General features: G+C 41.4%; 1 protein-coding gene across 1 annotated transcript in view; it reads right to left on the minus strand.

Moving 5' to 3' along the window:
* Positions 1-8,157: 8,157 nt before the first annotated feature.
* WNT2 (Wnt family member 2) overlaps positions 8,158-16,063 on the minus strand; it is a 47,807-nt gene continuing 39,901 nt past the window's right edge. The window contains exon 5 of the mRNA NM_001281763.2: positions 8,158-9,631. Within this exon, the coding sequence (NP_001268692.1) occupies positions 9,402-9,631 (230 nt within the window). The 3' untranslated portion in view covers positions 8,158-9,401. The remainder of the gene's footprint in view (positions 9,632-16,063) is intronic.

Consider the following 16,063-nt stretch of genomic DNA (forward strand, 5'->3'; position numbering starts at 1 on the left):
AAACTCTGTAGAAGAGGAAAATTTCTCATCTGTGAATCATGATTCAAATAAAATCTCCAAGGGCTGGTGTAAATAGTTTTAAAAACACAAGAGCTTATTATTTCATGAGAGTTGCTGAGAAGATAAGGCATTGTTTATAGTTACAGCACTATATAGGAAAATTAAACCCGTTCTTTCTCCTTGTAGTCTACTCTTAGGCTGGGAATATTTGTCTTGATTAAGCACAAATCTAAAATGACGACTCAGAGTTCAAGCCTTTCACGAAGGCTTCATTACTATTGGAGAATAATGATCAAGGGGCAGATGCCAAAGTTTATATGGGCGGGTAGACTTCTGGAGACTCTAATTCAGATGGAGTTCTCTGTACTTCCTGCTATTTGTTTGGCTGGTGTGCAACCTCCACCTGTAATACGAAGCCCCTAAACATTTACAGATGCGTTTGCCAAGCTCCCCAGCCTCCGCTGAAGTAACCAGTGTGAGCAATCCGGCTGAGTGGATACTGGATGCATCTTTGTCATTTAATTATTTGAATTGGTTTTATGGGCAGTAATGTGATTCCTCCCATCTGAGGAACTTAGGAAAGCCTGCAATGCTATTAAAATAGGAATGGGTGGACTGCCTGGGGAAACCCAGAACCTATGATTCAGTTGCAGGGACTTTCACAGGGTCAGTCACTACTTGGAAACTACAAAATCTAGAGTCCAAAAATAGTAAATATTACATTGACTCTACTGATTAGATTTTAATCCTCCTATTATCATGAACTTCTGTTCATGAAGGAACAGATGAAGAGCTATTTGTTCATTCAGTGGTTCTTGTCTGATTTTTTCTTCTTTAGGCAGCATAAAATATAAGTTTAGCCTGGCCCAAGAAAAAGTGGCAAGTAAAACCAGACTGGCTTTTTTAAACCAGATGTCACCTTCCCCAAGTTCTCCAGCCAGCTGGGGTTACCCTTTTGTTCTGTCCACCATTCCTGGCCTGTACCCATCTCCATGCTACCTCATCTAACCTCCGGCCTGTGCTGTCTCTTTCCCATCGTTTCTTGGCTCATGTGGGATGCCGCTTTGCTCCCTTCACTCCAAGGCTGTGGTCCCCTGAGAAGGGGAGACTGGCAGTGGGGATGGGTGTGTTTCAGTGAACAACCTGTAAATGATACACATCCTGGCCTTAAAAGTCTTAGAATGAACCCCCACTGGAACTTGTGACTCTTTTCTTAAAACTCAGACTCTCTTCATTTTGTAATGCCCCCTCTTCATTATTACCCTCCCCTCTGACTGTCTTTAGAAAGTCAAAACTATTCAACTATTTTACGCAGAGCTATAAAAGTCTTGGTCCTCCACTTTCCAGCCCATATTTTGGGCTCTTTTTTTCCCCTCCTCCTTCCTTCACTGAATGTTGTGAAACTGACAAATTCCTAGAAGAATTCCTCCACCTTCTAAAATTACATTATTGTTTCTCCTTGTTAACCTTCTGCCCTTCTTTTGATTCTCTATAGTTAATGCCCAGCCTCAGAAACCCAGAGCCTTATGCAGTCCCAAAGGCCCAGGGCACACAGTGTGGGCCTAGTGAGCTTCAAGTCTTGCCTTTGTCCTTTCCTGGTGATGATGAAGAGTTCTGCAATGCAGCAACTCCTCTGTTCCAAAGAGATCCCTTCCCGGCTAGGCTGTAAGTTAATACTGAGGACTCAGCCCATCAAACTAATGCTCCCACTGCAGGCTCCTCGTGGAAAATATATGTGAGGCTTGCATTTTAAGCGAGGGCTTGACCCAAAGGGTTAGACCAGTGGCTCCCCACTGGATATGACTATATACCCCAGGGGACAGTTGGCAATGTCTGGAGACATTTTGGTTCTCACAATGAGGGAGGGTACAACTGGCATCTTGTGAGTAGAGACCAGGGATGCTGCTAAACATCCTTCAATGCTCAGGACAGCCCCCTGTGGCAGACAATTATCTGGTCCAAAGGTTGAGAGTGCCAAAATCGAGAGACCCTAAGGCTTAGATAATAAGGAAATTTCATGGACAACTTCTGGGCAAAAATACTTGGGGAAATGTCCTTTGAAAACCACACAGACACATGAATAGCCATCTTTTTTTCAGATCATCCAAATAGGTGTAGGAGTTTCTGGAAGGGACAATGGAATCCTAGAGGAATATGGGGCCACCTTTGTGCACAAAGTGCAGAGTTAGTGCCTTGCTTGCTCAGCTCATACTCCAAATGATGTTCATCAGAAAGTGAAAGTGGGGTGGTGGATTTCCATTGCCGGGATGGTGGGTGTATGTTTCCATTTTCTGAGCTTTCATTGCTTTTCTATCAGCAGCACACACAATCAGGATGCACCTACCTCAGAAAAGGGACAAGGGCTTTTGTATGTTTCTATAGGTTGGTGCAAAAGGAACTGCGGTTTTGGACCGTGAATTTTAAATCATTATAACTAGGTTCAAACAGATCTTTATTAATCAAAATAGGAACCATTACAATCAACACATTTTTGCCAATGAGAAATAAGTTTGTTTATTCCTGTAGCATAAAAATCCGTGCTTTGGGATTCGATGAACTCTTGGAAAGCATTTTCTGCATCCTGCTGGTTGTAGAAGTGTTTTCCCCGCAAAAAGTTGTCGAGATACTTGAAGAAGTAGTAGTCGGTTGGGGAGAGGTCAGGTAAATATGGCAGGTGATACAAAACTTTATAGCTCATTTCTTTTTTTTTTTTATTTTTTTGTGATTACCATGGGGTTTATATTTAACATCCTATCTATAACAAACTAGTTTGAAATAATACCATCTTAATGTTAATAGCATTCACAGTCTCTGCTCCTAAACCCCTCTGTTTCTCCTCTTTATATTGTATTTGTCACATATTATCTTTTTATATTTTGTGTGTCAATGGATATAGAAGTATGGCCATTTCTTATGCAATTGTAGTCTACATCTTGAAACAAATTAAAGGTAGAGTTACCTACTGATAATACAATACTACTGATATTTATGTTTATCCATGTGGTTACATTGACCAGAGAGGTTTTTCTCCATAAGACTCCAACCTACTATTTATAGTCCTTTCTTTTGAACATGAAGAAACCCCTTTAGCATTTGTTGTAGGACAGGTTTTGTGGTGACGAGGTCCCTCAGCTCTTTGTTTACCTGAGAAAGTCTTAAACTCTTCCTCATTTTTGAAGGACAGTTTTTCCTGGGTATGGAATTCTTGGTTGGCAATTTTTCTTTTTCAGTACTTTAAATATGTCGTATTGTTGTCTTCTTGCCTATATGGTTTCTGATAATTCAGCACCTAATCTTATTGAGGACCCTGTATGTGATGATTCACTTCTCTCTTGCTGCTTTCAGAATTCTCTTTTTATCTTCGACATTCAACATTTTTATTATTATATGTCTTGGAGAGGTCTATTTGGGTCTGAATTTGTAGGACTTCTTCAATGTCTATATTCATGTCTTTTATCATTTTGAGTAGTTTTCAGCCATTATTTCTTCAAGTATTCTTTCTTTTTCTTTCTATTCTGGGATGCTCATAATGCATATGTTGGTATGCTTCATATAGTCTTACAGGACAATATCTTTTTTTTTAAATTATTTATTACATTATTACATTAAAAAAAAATATGAGGTCCCATTCAACCCCACCGCCCCCGCCCCCCACTCCCCCCACAGCAACACTCTCTCCCATCATCATGACACATCCATTGCACCTGGTAAGTTCATCTCTGAGCATCATTGCACCCCATAGTCAATGGTCCACATCATAGCCCATTTCGTTCAACTTTTGAAGAACTGGTTGTACGACATGCAGTCAGGCATTGTCGTGGAAAAGAATTAGGCCCTTTCTGTTGACCAATGTTGGCTGCAGGCATTGCAGTTTTCAGTGCATCTCATCAATTTGCTGAGCATAATTCTCAAATGTAATGATTTTGCTGGGATTGAGAAAGCTGTAGTGCATCAGACCAGCGGCAGACCACCAGTCAGTGACCATGACCTATTTATGGTGCAAGTTTGGCTTTGGGAAGTGCTTTGGAGCTTCTTCTCAGTCCAACCACTGAGCTGGTCATTTCCAGTTGTCGTATAAAATCAAATATTTTCATCGCACATCACAATCCGATCGAGAAATGGTTCATTGTTGTAGCATAGAGTAAGAAAAGATGACACTTCAAAATGACGAGTTTTAGAATTTTGGGTCAGCTTACGAAGCACCACTTATTGAGCTTTTTCACCTTTCCAATTTGCTTCAAAGGCCGAACAATTGTAGGATGGTCAATGTTAAGTTCTTCGGCAACTTCTCTGTAGTTGTAAGAGGATCAGCTTCGATGATCACACTCAATTGGTCATTGTCAACTTTCGATGGCTGGCCACTATGCTCCTCATCTTCTAGACTCTCATCTCCTTTGCAGAACTTCTTGAACCACTACTGCTCTGTATGTTTGCTAGTATTTCCTGGCCAAATGCATTGTTGATGTTGCCAGTTGTCTCTGTTGCTTTATGACCCATTTTGAATTCAAATAAGAAAATCACTCAAATTTGCTTTTTGTCTAACATCATTTCCATAGTCTAAAATAAATATAAAATAAACAGCAAGCAATAATTCATTAGCAAAAACCCATAAAGTGAGAAATGCACATTAAAATGATGTATAACATAACCACATTTATTTAAGAATGTATGCCAATATCAAACAGCAAATTTCAACAATGCAAAGCGCAATTACTTTTGCACCAACCTAATAATCAAGCCGAGAAAATGCCATTTCAGCTCAGGGCCAGCACTTATATGGGAATAATGATTCAGAGATATCAATGGGGGTGAGGATGGGTGGGTGGGGTGGAGAGGTACTGACTTTATAACACTGCCAACATTTGCTAGCACCAAGAAGAGCATGCACTTAGATGGTAACCTCTGGAAAACACAATAAAAACCTGGAATCATTTTTCAATCCTGAATATAATATACCCATTAATTCAAAAGAATTATTATCAGTAAGTCAATTGTCTTCCCAGAAAATCTTTAAAGACTTGAAAGATGCCTCTGATCAAGTTGTTTCAAGTATAGTTCTGAGAAAAGACAAGGGAATAGTTTCCACAACCTGCAGAGATTTCTTTTCACCAGAGAATTTGGCAAGACTATTAGAAGTTTAAAATAACAAAGTTAACACTGAAAATTCACTTTATTATGTTTTGATTTCACAGAAAATGTAGACTTGTAAATAACAATAGTTCTTTGTAATAATCTGTGTGACACTTTTATTAGCTTGTGGAAGCGGGAGGTTTGGTTAAACAGGAATTCATGTGCATATCAGGGGAAAAAGTACCTAGAGCTGGAACAAATATGATTTAGAAAAATAATCATCATGTTGGGCTTTGCAAACCACCTGTCACCTTGCTGATCCCCAGAAAAATGTAAGAACTCATGAATGAGTGAACATTTTTTCTGCCCAGGTAAGGAAAAGGTCAAAACAAGCTCACCTTAGCTGTCAGTTCATACCAGTGGATTTTTTTCCAGAAATTCAGCATAGATCTGGTACTGGCAAGACCTGATTGTTAAGAATACAGTTCCGGCTCTTAAGGAAGCCCATGCTGAAGTACAGTAAATCGACGCAAAAGAATGATTCTGGTTCACTGGATACCACTTGAGCCTTTACTTGAGAGTGAGGGGGGGTTGGGGGAAGACTGTCCTTTTCAGCTGAGCAAGACGCCACCAGCCCTGAGCCAGCCTCTGATAAAGGAGAAGTTATAACCATATGCTGGCCTAAAAATGCTGCCAAGCACAGCACGTGCACGGGCATGTCGGCTGCTTAGGAGAGAATCCACTTCAGGTCTCACAGAGATGATGAGACTTCGTAATAAGTTAATATGGCCCACAAATGGCATTGGGACTTCAAAGCTATCTTCTTTGAAAAAAAGAGAGATCCCCATATTTTTAAGCTTTGTAATAATCTGAATAGGAACTTGAAAGGAATACTGTTTTGTCATTTCAAGCCACCTCTTGAAATTAACATTGGTAGCATTGAGCAGAGCTCCACCACAGGCTCCACTGAACCTCATGGGTCCCTTGATGCCTCAGGAAGTTGGTGCTAGGTGGGGACAGGGAAACAACAGTAGAAGAAAGGATGGGGGCTACAAACAAGAACTGAAAAGCCACTTCCTACCATCTCCAGGGCGGCCAGTCAACCGGGAACTGATAACCATCCTTTCCCTCTGACTCCCCCTCCTACTATCAGGCCCCAAACTGCTATTCTTCTCCGATGTTCATTTCAACCTAGAGGAGCCTGTAGAAGGGAGCCCAGATAATTGGGATGTTGGGGTGCCCTATGCCTCTCCCACAGACGCATCTGTGGTCCAATAACAAGTCAGAGCCCTCATCCCTGAGGGGCTCAGAGCCAGAGCCTGGGGCAGTCATATACTGGTGGCTTTTGTGCCTGCACTTAAGTCCTTGGGGAGGATAAGCTAGCCTCCTAAGGCAGGGTGTAAACTCTTTCCGACTATTAGTATCTCATTTAGGACACTGTAACAAGAATGCTCCTGGAAAAGGTGTGTTCAGAGAATACAGCAAATACCAGCAGCATCACACACTAATTTAGGGGGGGAAATGTGTGGAGAAAAACTTATGCTAAGTCCCAGAGGCACAGGCAGATTATGCCTTTATTGCACAAAACTCATTAAGTGGTCAAGATCTCTTATTGAATTGGAACATTTTCAAATATTGCAGAAATGTAATGGGCACCATCTTGGGCCTAGAAAACTTCAGTTTATAGTAAGATTTTCACTGGGAGGAAATTTCTAAGGGGATTTGACCTGATGGATTTCCCCATTATTTTATGTTTTGGGTCATTCATGCCATTCCGCCCCTTAAAAGCCTCAGATAATCAAGAGTTTATTATCTTTCAGAATCATGGAATACTGACTGTCTACTGAGTCCTAAAGAAAATGAACTTAAAATGATCTTTGTCTTTTAAAAATTTTCTCAAATAATGGAGATTTTCTTTTTCAGAAGTAAAAGCAAATAAAAATATTTCAGTCTCTTCTTAAGCCCCTTAGGATCTACTGGCACTTGAGATGTTTGCCATAGTCTCTCTTTGAGGTCAGGACAGTTCCTCCTGTTTCCAAGCAAGCCTTGTCCTCTTGCTCCTTTTTCCGAGTGATGAATTTCAGCATAAAAAGAAAATCAGATAAGCACCAGGAACAGAAAACAGCAACAGATACTAAGTTGTAAAATGATTTAGAATCTTGTAGAAGAAACTCTGAGAGAAAGTAGTTTCATTTCATAGATAAAGTGCTTAGCTTTCTTGAATACTCTTAGAGTGTGGTCTTATTTGTGATGAGGCATTGAGGTCATGGCTGATATTTTTACAGATCCCTTTACTTCTCTTGTCCTTAGTTTTCCCAGATACAAACTGAAGGGAGCTGGAGATGTCATCTAAGATCCTAAATATAGCCATGGGTTTATGAGTTCATAGTTTAAGAAGAATGGTTGATGGCTCTGAGACCCCCACGAAGGTCCCTTTCATCATCCCATGAGGGCATCTGCCCCAGGCTTCAGTGTAACCCAAGAGCGAGCAGTGTCCACTCCCCAGCCTTCCCACACAGCTCCCCTGAGCTCAACGTGGCCACTGTCTTGTTCCATCATTACCACCTCCTGCATCCATAGACCGAAAAGAAGAAAGAGGTACTTTGGAAAAATTAGACAACTAATTTTCGGTTTTGGGAAAGGGGATGACTTCTATTATTTTTAAGCAGACTAGGAGATAACCGTCAATCATGAAACAACTCCAGTAGGTTGTTTCCACCAGCCTCAGTCTTAATGATTGACCGCAAAGTGAGAAGAGAGAGAAACAGAAGGCCAAAATGTTAAAGCATGAGCAAACGTCATTAATTTGACACCAGACACAAATAATGAAACATATCATTAGCTGATATAGGCAGTTCTGTGACGAGATCATATTTAGAACAAGAACTGAATTGTACAAGGTGATGAGAAGGAGTTTCATATATTTTATCTTTCTTTCATTTACTGTTAAAAAAAAAAAAGGGGGCATGCAGCCTCTCCATTTTCCCTAGATGTCATCTTTTGGCTAGTGGCAGAAGCTGACTACTATTTGTATATTGATGTTCCCATAATTACAGCTGGGTCCCTTAAGTACAGCCTCCAAGCAAAGATTTGTTTGCAATATTATATACTAGAGTTACCAACTTTATAAGCAAGGCTATGTGTCATTTGCTTTAGGCTACAGTATCACATCATTTTGAAAGCATCAAATGAACACAATTAAATGTGACAGGTCTTTAAATGCATTTGGAGGGTGATGGGCATTAGTTGACATTCCTTGGCATATGTGGCCAACGTCTTGTAGGCATCTGCTTATAGTAAATGCTGTCTCAAGCATGACTGACTTCTGGAAACTTCTCTGTCAGCATTTTAGTTTCCTAGTCTTGTCATTCCCAAAGTTTTCATTCTCAAAGCTGTTTCAGTTACAAAATTCCATGGGTCACATGCATAATGCCAAAGAGGAATTTTATTTTCCCTCTTTTCCTTATCTGCAAGACATTTTCATTTGCCTCCATATTCACCCAATAGTTACAGAATACTGCCAGCTTGTCAATCCTCTTTCTGATTCCCTTCAGAGCCTATGTGAGAAGGAAGTCTTATTCCCTATCATTTCTTTACATTGAGAAGAACAATAATTCAAAGCAATCATTTTCTGAGGGTTTTGCCATTGCAAAGATCCAAGACACTACTGCACCAAGGGACACATGTTTCCACCTTGTTACATCAGATATTAATATGGCTACAAGTGTCTTGAAAAATATGCCTTTTAAACCCAAAGTTTATTGAAAGCCATCCTTTCCCACAAATTACCAATTATTGCTGGGGATGGTGGCAGTGAAAATCACTTGACCAGACAAAATCCTTGCTTGGCCTTTTCAAGAATTTAAAGTTAATTCAGTAGCAGTAGCTTTCCTTACTTTATACCCTCACTCCCACCCCCAGAGAGGTATGAAATCTCTTAACTATGAGCATTTGTTGGCAGTCACAGAGAAAGCTCCTTGAAGGCAGTCTATTTTGCTCCCTGGCCAATTGCTCTAGAAAGAAGAAAAGTCTAGGTGGATGGAGACAATGATCTGGGCCCACCGTCCTTCCCCTCCAACATCCCAACATGATATTTCCAAAGACAATACAGTGTGACCCCAGAATGCTAGCAGATGAATAGAGGAAGGGTGCTTTATGTGCAGAGTGTGGCCCTGGGTAGTGGGGCCCTGAGGGAGGAGGAGAAGAGACTTCTGTTGAGGCAAAGGTCAAATGCCTTAGGAAATATCCAGGAGAGACCCCAAAGGTCCAGTGTCCTTGCAGATCCTATGGAGCCCCTGCAGGAGGGAAGGCGGAGGATGACCTCTGCAGGGTCATGTGGGAACTGCCCAGTCAGCACTCTTGGGGGCCTTGCATGTGTGCACGTCCAGAGCCTCCAGGCAGTCCTGACAGCGCACAGCACAGCACCAGTGGAATTTACACTCACATTTGGTCATCCGGGTGACATGGGAGGTGTCGTAGCCTCTCCCGCAGCACATGACTTCGCAGCTGTCCATGCCTCGGGAAGTCAGGTTGCACACACGGCCTGCTGTACCCAGAGAGCCTGGAAGACAAGCCAGGGAGGGGTCACGGAAAAGGTGTGGGCAGAACACAACACGTCTGGGAGAAAAGCCACAAGATGTTCCCTCTAGAACAGGGCCCTGCTCCATCTCACCCAACCCAAATCTGTAACTCCATTTCCATGGACACATGCAGTGTGCCAACCCTATATGCCACCTGCAGTGAGGGCAGAGATGCCCAGAGGGCCAAGTCCAGGAAGGGTGGACCCGGAGTTTTGGATTTGCCTCCAAACCTGAGTCCAGCTTGCCCACTTCTGAGTTCTCTGAGCTTTTCATATTGTCCTTAATCCAGCCCTGAATCTGCAGATCAAAGGCTAGACACACTGAATGGGCAGGGCTAGATCCAAATGAAAGCAGGACCTGTTCTGGTTCCTTTTCTGTCTACCTCAAACCACATGAAGGAAGCAGTAGAAAGGCTAGTTCTCTTTGAATCTGGCAGGGTGTAGAACACTCAATGGGAGGTAACTCTATCTCTTCAGACCTGATGACAATGGTTTAATATGGGAAAAGAGATCCTAGTTGCTGAAGGGCCCATGTGTGCAACCTTTCTGTGAGGCCTTGAAGGGAAAGGAAAATTCCAGCCTCATTTATCACACAACTGCTCTTTTTCCTACTGCGGGCTAGTGGGCCACTTAGATGAGTATGAGGCACCTGGTGGAAGCCAAGAGTCTAGGCTTTCAGTGAACAAAACTGGCATAGAAAACATGCTATGAGTTACCAATGGAACATCTACTTGATTAATCAGGGTGGTATTTGCTAAGTGGAAATCCATATTTATGCATTTATTTCTATAAAAGAATCCCAAAGGCAGGAAGCATCTTAATTTGCTCTACTACACCTGGGGAAGCACCCAGAATTCCTTTGAAAGAACATTATCAGAAAACATTATCAGAACTAAGCGTAGTGGGCATTTTAGAGAGAGTGTGCTCAGCTTACAGTGAGTCCGTCTACTTGATCCTCCTCCAAAGAGATGGGTCTCTGGTGGCCATGTTAGACAGCATTACCCTGTCCCACTGGCAGTCAGTGATTGGACCAGGGGTGGGCATCTGGCTCCAGCTGGGCCAATCAGGTAGATTTTCCCAGGAAAATGTGATTTGGGCAGAGACAGGCAGGTTCTCCAAGTAAAAGTTCTGTAGCCACTGCCAGCTATGTACCATAATGAGGTTGTGCACTAGAGAGTCACACAGACCCAGAGACAGTGAAGATTAGACATGGAAAGAGAATGCTGCCCAGGTCCCAGGCTATTTTCCAGTTCTGCTTCTGTTTTTCCCTAAGGCCTGGCTGCATTCCAACCTTTGGGTTCCTAGAAATACTGTATATATATGTATATATATTTATGCTTAGAATAAATTTCCCTTTTCAGTTTAAACTGCTCCAGTTTCTATTACTTGTAAAGATCCTGAATAATTGACAAGCCTAGAGAGGCAAAACCCTTTATTACACAAAAAAGGCAATGAACATATCAGGATAAAAAAGATAGTGACTTAATTCACTTTCAGTTCCTCTACCATTTAACTAAAAAATTTTCCCCTTTGTAACTCCTACAGTGCTTTGTAACCCTCTCTGCATTTATTACCATCTGCATGTGTCAGAACTATCTATTAAAGTGTCCTGTTGCTCAGAGAAGAAGCAAGGCCTGGGGTCAAGAAGAAGAGAGGGTGGGGCAGAATTTGCTCTGTGCAATCAGGCCACTAACAGCAGGAAGACAGGCAGGGAAGTTTCATGGGGACAGGAAGGATGGCAAAGGACAGGGTCAGGGTGAAGGAGTAAAGGGTCAGAAGAGGCAGCAGCTGAGCCCTGATTTGCGGCAACCTTGACAATCCTCAAAAATCATTGAGTATGGAAAAGACTATGCTGCCTCTTAAGAGCACACTCAATATTTAATTCAATAAACACTGAACATAAACATGTGTAAGATACCATGATGGTTGCTTGGAGTTTTGGGGGAGGGCTTGGGGGGATAAGGTAACTAGGAGCCGGTTCCTATTCTCAGTGAACTAATAGTATGGTAAGGAGGTAAATATGTAGAGGTACCTCCACTATTACTTGAGGAACATTGTTTTGTCTGCTGAAGACATATTGTACCCTATAGTAGAGTTATGTGAAAAGCAGCAAAGCAGACAAAGCTCAAAAACAGCAGAGTGAAGTTATGTAGAGCTTGCACAAATCAGGGTTCAAATCCTAGCTTTGCCATGTATCAGCTGTGTAACCTTGGGCAAGTTATTTAATCTCGCTAAACTTCAATTCCCTCCTATGCAAAACTGAGATAAAATAAAGTTCCTTCTTGGAGAACCAGCAAGATGGCAGTGGAGTAAGGAGCTCCTAGAGTCAGCTCCTGTTACAGGGCAGTTAGTAAACACCCAGAGCTCTCTGGAGCTAGCTGTAACACCTGTTTGGGGACTCCAGGAGACCAGAAGAGCATCCCGCAACATCCTTGAAGGAATGGAAGGAGGAGATGTCCATCTGCAGAGAAGCCTCGTAAGTAGAGTGCTCCAGGCCCTGGAGGCCAGTGCCCATCCTCCACTGGAGGCACAAGTCACCTTGGGAGCTGTTCCATGGCTGGAATTGAAAGCTCCACCTACCAAAACGGAGGAGGAAGAGACGACTGGGCACCAATTTTAGCTACTGATGAGTAAATTCAGCGGGCTAAAGTATAATACTGAGAGCAGCTAAAGTTTGAGCCTGTCCAAGCCAGAAAGAGGCTGGGAGCCACCATCTTAACTTGCGCCTGGCACGAGGGGAAGCAGGTGGACTGCAAATCATAGTGCTGGTGGGGACCAGCTTCTTTCCATCCAGATCATATTGCAGGTCTAGCCTAGGCCCCAGTTGGAGGCCCACCTCCAACAGGGAGGAAGCTGTGGGCACCTGTGCCAGCCTCTCTGGGAAATTACTGGCCAAGTCATAGAGGTCAGTGATTATCCTACTCTGGTGGCATGAGCGGCCCCAGGAGCTATTCTGTGGCTGGAATTGGAAGCTCCATTTCCCAGAAACAGAGGAAGAGGAGACAACTGGCTGCTGATTTTGGCAACTAATTGATAAACTTGGTTGGCTAAGAGATAACCCTGGGAACAGCTGGTATATGAACCAGCCCAAGTCAGAAAGAGGCCAATAGCTGCCATTTTGACTCCACCCCCAGCCTGAGGGGAAGCCAGGCTGACTGAGTTTCAGCAGGAGCCAGTTTCTTTCATGAAGATCAGCTTGCAGCTCTAGCCTAGGCTTCACTCTGCCTCTGATAGGGAGGAGGCTGAGGAGCCCTGCACCAGCCTATACAGGTAACAGCGGGTAACTTTGGTTGGCATAGACTGAAAATTAGAAGTCTACCAGGGCAACTGCAGTCATCTTGGACCCACACTGCATAGACTGCTGCCCACACCTGCAACTCCATTCTCCCCCCCCCACCCCCCCCCCACCCCAGCAGGGGAGAAAGGGATGTGAAGCTTTGTCAGTCTTTCTGGGCAACTACAGTCTAGGCTTGCACTGGATTATTCCACACAGCTGTGACCCTGTCCTTACCCCTGGCAAAGAAGAAAGTTGGAAGAATCTTCATTGACCCCTGGTACAAGGAGGGCAGCTTGAGCCTCCACAGCTTACATCACCAACTACATGCCTGGCTCCTACTGTACAACCAGCAAGGAAGAAAGGATAGGAAGCCATAAACTAAAGAGAAAAATTACATCCAGAAAAAATACTCTAGTAAGCCAGATGCCAAGACACCAACAAAAAATTACAATCCACACCAAGAAACAGGAAGCTATGGCCCAGTTAAAGGAACAAGATAAGCCTCCAGATGACATCAAGGAGTTGAGACAACTAATTATAGATGTTCAAAGAAATCTCCTTAATAAATTCAATGAGATGGCTAAAGAGATTAAGACTATTAAGAAGACATTGGATGAGCACAAAAAATTTGAAAGCATACATAGAAAAATAGATCTTATGGAAATGAAAGGTGCATTAAATGAAATAAAAAAACATTAGAATCATATAATAGCAGATTTGAAGAGGCAGAAGAAAGGACTGATGAGCTTGAAGAAATGGCCTCTGAAAGTGAACATACAAAAGCACAGATGAAGAAACGAATGGAAAAAACTGAACGAGGTCTCAGGGAACTAAATGACAGCAAAAGGCATGCAAATATACATGTCATGGGTATCCCAGAAGGAGAAGAGAAGGGAAAAGGAGCAGAAGAAATATTTGAAGAAATAATGGTAGAAAATTTCCCAACCCTACTGAAGGACATAGATATTCATGTCCAAGAAGGACAATGTACTCCCCTCAGAAAAAATCTGAATACACCAACTTCAAGACACATACTCATCAGAATGTCAAATGCCAGAGACAGAGAGAGAAAACTCTGAGAACAAGAGAAAAGCAATGCCTAACATATAAGGGATATCCAATAAGATTAAGTGCTGATTTCTCACCAGAAACCATGGAGACAAGAAGACAGTGGTCTGATATATTTAAGATACTACAAGAGAAAAACTTTTACCAAGAATCTTATATCCAGCAAGACTGTCTTTCAAAAATGAGGGCAAAATTAGAATATTCACAGATAAACAGAAACAGAGAATTTCTAACCAAGAGACCAGATTTTCAGGAAATATTAAAGGGTGTGCTAGATCCTGCAAAGATAAGACAGGAAAGAGGGACCTGGAAGAGAGTGTAGAAATGAAGATTGTATCAATGAAAGTAACTAAAAGTGTGAAAAGAGTGGTGAAAATTAAATATGACAGATAAAACTCAAATAGGAAAAAACTTAACCAATGATGTAAAGCACTTGTATTCAGAAAACTGCAACTCAATGTTAAAACAAATAAAAAAAGCCCTAAATAACTGGAAGAACATTCCATGCTCATGGATTGGAAGACTAAATATCATTAAGATGTCAGTTCTACTGAAATTGATATACAGATTTAATGCAATCTTGATAAAAATTCTACCAGCATTAAAGAAAAAAATTGAAAACACAATCATAAAATTTATTTGGAAGGGAAAGGAGTCCTGAATAGCCAGAAATACCATAAAAAGGAAAAGTAACCCACATCTCCAGACTTTAAATCATAATACCTACCTATAGTGGTAAAAACAGCATGGAACTGGCTTAAAGACAGACACAATAGACCAATGGTACTGAATTTATGGTTCAGAAACAGACCCTCACAGGTATGGTCAAGTGATTTTTGACTAGCCTGTCAAACTCACACAACTCAGGCAGAACAATCCATTCAACAAATGGTGCTGAATGAATTGGACATCCATAGCTGAAAGAAGGAAAGAGGACCCCTATCTCACCCTTATCCAAAAAAAATTGAAAATGAATAAAAAAACTAAAAATAAAAGAACCATAAAACTTCTAGAAGAAATTATTGGAAAATATCTTCAAGACCTGGTGGTAGGTGGTGGATTCTTAAAAGAGATAAGATGAGGACTGAGTGGACTACTGATGTTTAATGTATGTAGAAGTTTTAATTAGCTTTACCGGAAGAGTGTGGAAATGTATAGAGTGGATGGTAAAACACAGTGAGTAACAGCTAGTTTATAAATGGGGAGGTGACTGAAAATGGTAGTTTAGTTATGTAAATGCCTATTGACAGAATACTAGAAAATAATCTTGGAACTTAATACCACAGTAAACCAAGAGGTGGATAAGAATTGTGGTAGATGGTACAGATGCAAGGTCCTTTGTTAGCTAGAGCAAATTTATATCACTACCGCAGGGTGTTGGGAATGTGGAGAAGCGTGGGGAAAATATAGCTGGAGTGACCTATGGACTGTGGTTAGTAGTAATAATATATTATTCTTGCATCTATGTGAAAGATGTACTGTGTTGATATTGAGGGAGGATGGAAAATGTGAGCCAAATGTACACTATGGACATGGTAACAATCTGAAGATATTTTACCTGTAGCAAATGACACACCACATTGTGGAGTGTTGATGTACGGGTGTTGTTTGGGAATTCTGCACATGTGCATAATGGTTTTATAAGTTTACAACTTCTGTCATAAAAAATATATTTAAAAATTAATAATAGGTGGGTTTGGGGGAAAAATACACCAAATGTAAGATAAGGACTATGACTAATAGTAAGATTTTGACAATATTCTTTCATAATTTGTAACAAACATCTCATGACAATGCAAGGTGTTGGTGGAAGGTTGATGTATGGGACCCTGGATGATGTTATGCATGTTTGCTTTGTAAGTTCACAACTTTTACTATACACTTAATTGTTTATGTATGTTCATATATAAATGATATAGAGACAATAATAAGATTGGTTAGGGGAAAAATACTTTGTTTAGTAGTAATATTTTGACATCAGTCTTAATCATTAGTTAAAAAGGTTTAACAACAATGCAAGTTATTGGTGGTAGGGAGAGTTATGAGAGCCGTGTATGGTGTTATATATA

This window comes from Dasypus novemcinctus, chromosome 5, assembly GCF_030445035.2.
Source record: "Dasypus novemcinctus isolate mDasNov1 chromosome 5, mDasNov1.1.hap2, whole genome shotgun sequence".
NCBI classification, from domain to species: Eukaryota; Metazoa; Chordata; class Mammalia; order Cingulata; family Dasypodidae; genus Dasypus; species Dasypus novemcinctus.